Below are 7,661 nucleotides of genomic sequence, written 5' to 3' on the forward strand. Positions count from 1 at the left end.
TCTCATCCAGTTGTAAAAATATATTCGTCAGATGAAAGATCTTTTTATGATGAATAACCTTTTCAGCAAAATGTTTTTATGTTATGATTTACCTTTCAATCAACATCGCCAAGCAGTCCTCATTTGTTGAACGCGAAACAAAACCATTAGGCAGCTACACGAGCAGCTGCGCTGCAAAAATGAAAAATCTCTTCTTTGCGCCAAGCAGAGCGGGGAAAGCTTTCATAGATCAAATGATTTTATTCACACGTCGGTGCAATTTACATACACAGTTTACAGCTAGGTTTTTGCTACTGCGAATCACAGATCTCTCCATACAAGTCGACGCGTATGTTTTGGTTCTGATTTCCGCTAACATTAACATTGATCGATATGTTTTAATCATATGTACTTTTTTTAAGAAAAATTGTATACGTTTTTATATGCCTTATGTTTTGATCACACAGTTTTGACTCTCAAGCGCATTTTTGATAGCGGTTAAGCTCATAGTTGTTGGGAAAAATAAAGTAAGTCATATATACTTTTACACGTTTGCTGAATAAACCTTATACCTATCCATTGGACTATGCCAGTTACAAAAAAATATTTAATCAATTTTTATGTATTTTAATGACAAACATCCTACGGTTAATCTCTGTTTAATGTCGAAACCGGACTAATCGGTAATATTACAAGTATAATTGATGCATTCTAAAATATTTACATTTGCCGCAAAACCCTATAGTGTCTGCAAGGAATGATTTCCCTTTTGTTGGAATATTTGAATTGCCCCATTGTTTTGAATTTTGATTTCCATTTTCTGTTGGATTCACAAGAAATGTTTTAGTGGAAAGTAAAGCATAAAATCTTGCGAAGCATCATAAAACACTCTAAACCTGGAGATTAAATTTTGAAATATTATCAAATGGTATCGAATATGTAAAGCCTTCACGTGAATGACGTTTTATGGTGTAGTTTTAAGTACAATGGTTCTAAATGTTACAATTCGATTGGTTCTTTTGTATAATAACTTTACCTCTAAAGATGGTAGTTGCTACAGTTACACTATCAAGGCAATGGCTTGGTGCAGGGATGCAGGACAAACATGTTTGTATGTAATTTTAAGTGCTAGCTAAAATCTCGCCTACCCACGAGCTATCACTTTAACAGCTCCTCAACGCTGCACATCTCGAAGCATTACCGTACAGCGTCGCACGATGTGGTAGGGATTCCTTAAATGACCGAATTCCAGTGGTTGACCGGTTGGTTGGCGATGGATGTACCCAACAGCAGCAGAACCAGCGGAACCAACATGCCCGACGTCACGAGCATAACCGTTCCGCTGCAGTGGCGCTCGTGTTTGTTCTCGAAAAAGTCCGCCTCTTCGTCGCACAGGCACACTTTATAGGTACCGTTTCCGTTACTGTTCAGCATGCTACTGGTGAGGAAGGTTTTGCTCGTCACGAGTGTCGTCGTCGGTTTGGTGCCGTTCTCGATGGCGCACATCATACCGTAGTCGCACTGGAGTGATTCCGCACACAGGTGGCGTAGCCCTGCGTAAGAACGGTTCAAGCAGAGTTGTATAAGCAAGTTATCTACTCTCTCAATTTAAAAAACAATCAAACAAACCGACCCGGGAATAAAGAGATATTAAAGCAAAGAAAATAGCATCACGTGGGCAGCTTGAAAAAGCATCTTGTGTGCAAAGGTTTATCCGATAATAACCACTTTATTACCGATGCTATCATTTGAGTGGGTCATGGAAAAAACTAAGGTCAGAATACTAACAGGAACTATTCAATCACGTGCTTTCTTGCCGACCAGGTGCTAACGTTTTACATACAAGTAGAACAAATTGCACATGGCTTTTGTGACATTCGAGTGTACATCATAAGTAAAATGTCAAAACCTACTACTTCTTGGTCAATTTCAACGCGGTTCGCATAAGAAACACTGGTCTCTATGTTTCTTCTGCGAAGAATATCGAAAACCGCACATAGCACGCAACTGCATGCTTAATATGATTACCTTGTCGGCACTCTACACCAAGTTATCTTTAAAATCAAGCCTTACGGTGGCCAGAACATCAGGTACATGTCTGCCAAACCACGCTTACCTAGAGGAAAACGGAAGCTTTCGACTAATTTATAGTTCAAACGCTACTCCTCCAGTAGCATGGTACTCCCACTGGGCCGGAGAAAACTTCATTTATTTTCCAAACTAACACACACATACACATCTCTCGACTGCTCAAGTCCTTTCTTCCTGCACGATCTGTTGCATGTTTTCCCTTTTGTTGGTGGGTGAAGACTTGAAAGCGTGCTCCTTCAGTTAGAATTCTAGTTTTTGTGCGCTTCTCCAAATCTGTGCATATTACATCGTACAAACAAGCGCATTAAATGCTACTGGACTTCCGGGGAGCCGGACATACTTACCCTTGAATTTGGCCGTACACAATCCGTTGACCGGTGCCTTGAAATCACCGCACAGGCACCGCATGCGATCATCGGTCGGATCGATTACGCAGCTCGTGTTCTGTATCGTACTACAGTCCCCATGATTGGAGCAGCTTTTCGCCACCACTGTGGATAGAGAGTGGAAATGATCAGATAGAGAGGCTATGAAGGCAATGTTTCTGCTACAATAATTGGAAAAGTCCCAAACGGAAACCACGAGCAAGTGGTTATTATCGAAAATATACACTCACAATCGCATAAACTGTAGATTTTAAAATCTTTAACAACGTTAGTTACAAGAAAAGCGATGCACACGTGATGATAAATCAAAATGCTTCAGACTATAATTCCAAACGCAAGGACACGACAACCTAAACCGATCTGGGAGTGAACGGAGCAGCAAAAGAAGGGTTAAAGTCAAGTACACTTGGCGTCCATTTGCTTCCCAAATAGTACTGAACGAGTGCACTTCACGTGCCTAGGCACAATTACGCTCCTGACAAAATCTAAACGAACATCGCGCTCGACGGTAGGAGTGATCCAAGAAAACTGAAAAACATGCTGCCTGCTTTCGTTGAATTAAACTCTCTGCCCCGGTGAACCCCTTTTTCTTTTTCATTTTCACTTTTTCGTGCAAGCATTTCATTTTCGTTGCCCTTTGAGCTTCTTTGAGCAGTTTGAAGTACTCGCTTTGTTGTGCTGTCGAAACGGGGATTTGAAAAATGGTCCATAGAGACTAGCCTTTATAATGATTTAACTCTGTTGATGACAACCGTCGATAACGGTACGACTAGCGTAGTGTGTGATCCTCCGTAGCTGAACACGGCCATATTCCATCGGTATCCCAACGGTATGATTTTGATAGGAGCCCAAATTATCCCTCATTATGTGCAACAAGCTGAATGAAGATTGCCTCGTGGGCATTAGAGGGTCAACACGCTTCAGTCGAAAATTACTATGAAAAGCATATACGCCGCAGGTTATTTTTATGAACTGCATTTTACTTCCAAGGCCACTTGTTGTTTACGTAAAGTAAAATAACATGGGAGCGCGTATGTGTAGTGATCGAATTTATATGATAAATTTAAATTTTTATGAATGTAACGATCATGTTGTTGACAACACAAAAACCATTTAAACATATTTCCTCTTTTCATAATTAATAAATTTGAGTTTAAAATTTAATCAATTGTATTGTACTCAAAAAGGATCAAACATGTTTAAATTTCTTCAATATGAGCCAAACAGAATTGTTTTTTTCTCTTACATTCTCAAGTATCTCGTCATTTTATTATGCTATATCCCCTTCTCCATATTTTTTAATTTTACTATCTTTTAACTAACTCCATGCAGTATCCTGGAGAAGTAGCTTAAAATATTGCTAATCATGTTTTAACTGTTTTACATATTTTAAACTAAACGTATTGTTGTTGAACCAACGAATATTGCATTTATAGATAAAGCAAGTGGGCTCATCAATTTTTGCAAACTATTGCAAAGATATTTAGATTCCAAATCGTAATTAACCGTAATCCAGCTTCACTAGTTTGCTAACCGTTTCCTCTAAACGGCTGTTAAATAAGCGATCGAATCTTTAGTACCGTCGTGAACAACTACATACTTCCCATGGCTGATCAAACATTTCGATAGTTGCAATTAGCATGACGCCATTTGCTGCCGATCAAGATTTCGATAAACGAGCAATTAATTCGAACACCTTGTGGCGTTATGCCACGCCGATGTCACGGCTTGTGTTTCGACAAAGTTTCACCGTAGTTGCCTGATTGAACCCGATAGTCAACATTTAGAGCGGCCATAAATTTTCACCTTAAACATAATAATATTCTGTTTCACTTTTTCTCTCATTTGCTAGCGCCAATCTGTTGATTTTCGCCGAAGGTATGAGGTCGATTGGGTTTTTTCTTCTCATGGAAGCAGTTAATACGGTGTGGTTCTCGGTGAGGTAAAACCATCCGGTACTAAACTGGTCGTTAATTTATATTCAATTATTCGGTATTTATATTATTCGCCGTCTTTGCACCTCGACACTTTTCCAAACTCTTTTGTGGCCAATTACCGGCCACCACAATTATGCAGAACAATAGACGATCAATTTTCTCAGACAAAACAAATGATCAACATATTTTGCACTTACCCATTCACCCAGCTTATGCAAAATCCGTGTATACCTTTCGTGCTCTAGTTCTAACTTAGTTCTAACTCTATCTAATCATGGTCATCGACTAGTTTTATATTTTCCTCGGCGGGCCCGTAAGCAAAATGATAGTGTACTTTTACAGACAAACCCTACGGTCGCCTGTCGCATTCATTAAAATAGTTTCAGTGTGGCTAAGAATGTGGTCAGCCAAATTCCTACTCTACTTCTTCGTCCACCCTTGTCCACTTTGTATCATGAAATGGTGCTTCACGCACGCACAGTAACCCTCACAGGCATCGTTTCATTTGCGTACGAGCAAAACCTCTGGCCGTTTTCGGGGCAAAAGGAAAACCATTAAATTTGAAAGCGGGGGGTCATGAGGATCGAGATTTACATAAAGGAGTATCGTTTGGGGTCAGTTTCCTTTTTTGCGTGCCTTATACTTGCGGACTAGGCTTTGTTGGCTCCGATACGGTGCTGACTGAAAGACTTCCTTGCCGGGCCGTTCTGTTCTGCGTGTACCACAGACGGAAGGAACGTTCATGCTTCATTAACGGGAAACGGAAAAATTCCAATTCCATTCCGATAGTCCTCTCTCCCATTGCTACCACCCGATAAAACACATGTTGAATGTATTGGACGCTCGTAGAAAGAAAAACATTCGAAAACTAGGTTCGACGGCGGTTAACTCCCATCAGACGTTCGTTTGTGCAGACGACAAATAGTATAAATGTTGTCAGCTGCCATCGGTAACGATACAGGAAGTACTTGTATTCCGATTTGGTCTAATTATTCGATCAGATTATAAGAGGAAAACACAGTTGGTATCTTCATTAAATAATTAACTTGTTACGGCTGATAGAAAAGCTGAAAAGCGTCATTTATGTTGATCCTTTAGCATAAACTTAATTTGTTGTTTTAAACTTTCTCTCTTCTGTAAACAATTGAAAATTGTTTTGATATAATGGGCAGTTTTCATCAAGTGTAACATCAAAATTTATTTTTCTTAAAGGGGTTTTCCCGTGGATAGCACATACTTGAAACCGATTGATTAATTAAAACATAACCCAGCAAAAATTGCTAAGACAAGTTAGGATAATTTGCGTCTATTTCTATGAAAGTTTTGCATCTTAGTTAAGCAGAAACATTGCAAATAGATTCACCTATAATGTTTGAAAAATGGCGGACCGAAAAATTACCAACCCAAAATATTGAGAATTGTCTCAAAACTTTTGCACTACACCTCCTGACGTTGTTTTATATTGAAATATAACATAGGCAACTGGAACAAAATTAGTTTACTAAATTAACTTTAATAAAACAAGCTGTTCGGAATATTTATTCAACTTTTTGTTTGTTTTTTCTCTTTTTTAAAGTATCTATTCGAGTTATTTTTGGTTCTTTAGTTTTTTGTCAGACGTAAAATAATGAAGTTTGGTTCAAACAACCAAAGTTTTCTTCAAGAAGGAAAATTAAACTCGTCAGGCACGGTAAACGATGAAAATCAAAAAAAGTTGTGCCATGGTGTAGGGGATATATTCAAGTGTATGCATCAGGTGCATTTTACAATGGGAGTTTTGCCGAATGTCGAGAAGCCAAACATAGAAAAAATGTACGGAAAGGATGATGTTAAAGACAGATTGTCTTTAACGGGGCTCTAAGTGGAACGATGATAAAAAAGAAGGCAACCAGCTTTTCTTGCCTATGCGAAACTTTATTGTAAACTGCAACAGTCAAAAAATCGTCTGGCTTTCCTAATTCACGTATGACGAAGAGGTCGAAGGCGCATCCTTCGATCCTTTTTATATTTTCTAAAAACATCGCCGTCGCGACGGTTTTGTTCGGCCAGCTTCGTTGGACCGAAACGTTTCCAACAGATGAGAATGTGTTTAGACAAGAGGTAGCACATTTTCAAGTAACTAATTTAGTCCATAGCATATCTACTCCCATATTCACCATATTTAAGCCTGACAAATTGTTTTAAGTGATAATCCTCTCGAATATGAATGAATGAAATAGTCCACTTTGGTTAAGTTCAATGCCGCAATTCTCCGAATTGCTGCGAAATACAGATAGAAGTCTTTCTTGTCACTCGAAATGGTTTTGAAGATTTAGATTCCAATTCCAAAATGAGTTCTGTAATTCTATCTATTTTTAAAAACCAACATGTTCCGAATAAATATTACGAAACCATTTTGGTTATCCAAGAATTGATAAATTACAATTGGTTGGTGAGTGGAGAACTTGTCGTTGGGTAGTACCAACACTAGGTGTCACACTGCTCGAACTTACCAGGTGGTGGCGTTGGAGCTGCCTGTTGATTCGTGTTGGACTTGCCGAATGTGGTCAGTGCCGACGAGCTGACGCCGAACAACGCTATCAACACCGCGAACAGTGCACTTATGCTTCCGCAATGTGTCATTTGCTTAAGTGGCCCCATGGTGGCTGGTTGGTACTTTTCACGTGGTTTCTGCCCACTAACACACCACCCCTAGGGAAGGGCGAACCACAGCTGGTGCTTCAGGAAACACTTCTATTGGTGCTGGGTCTATTTTTACGCTACCACCAACTTTTAACAACGAAACACCGCACAGATTTCGATGAGCAGCTTTCTTTTAGCCGCCGACAAGAAAAGTTATAACTTCCCCTTACTAGGAGCTGGACACAGACACCATACACGCACGCACACACACACTCACACCAAAAGAACAGGATAAGATTTAGCTACTAGTTGGTAACTAATGAGTCGCTGTTAGAATTGCTTAACACTTCCGCACACTTTCTTGCCAATCACACTGACGGGTACCGAGCGAGGTGGCGAAAGATGTCGGTTATTAACCACTCGAACTGTATCGTACCCTCCACGGCACGGTCTACTTTTCACCGCACTAATCGACAAGCGGGACCCCTTCGACACGGAAGACCTTCAGCGAGCGGTTAACACAAATCCTTCCTTAGGGCGCAAATCTCTACCATGCGACCGAACCGTTGCGGGTGCCGTGACGAAGTGAGCGAATTTCCACGCCGAACGGCTTTAGCAACCTGCGGGTCTGAGGCCGTCGTCGTCG

The 7,661-nt window shown here is 40.1% G+C and overlaps 1 protein-coding gene across 1 annotated transcript; it reads right to left on the reverse strand.

Moving 5' to 3' along the window:
- Positions 1 to 1,212: 1,212 nt before the first annotated feature.
- Positions 1,213 to 7,033, reverse strand: LOC131288681 (uncharacterized). The gene is made up of 3 exons (XM_058317849.1): positions 6,886 to 7,033; positions 2,415 to 2,561; positions 1,213 to 1,532 (listed from the first exon to the last, which is right to left on the reverse strand). The coding sequence occupies exons 1-3, from the start codon at positions 7,031 to 7,033 to the stop codon at positions 1,213 to 1,215; spliced, it is 615 nt and encodes a 204-aa protein (XP_058173832.1).
- Positions 7,034 to 7,661: the final 628 nt, after the last annotated feature.

This window comes from Anopheles ziemanni, chromosome 3, assembly GCF_943734765.1.
Source record: "Anopheles ziemanni chromosome 3, idAnoZiCoDA_A2_x.2, whole genome shotgun sequence".
NCBI lineage: Eukaryota > Metazoa > Arthropoda > Insecta > Diptera > Culicidae > Anopheles > Anopheles ziemanni.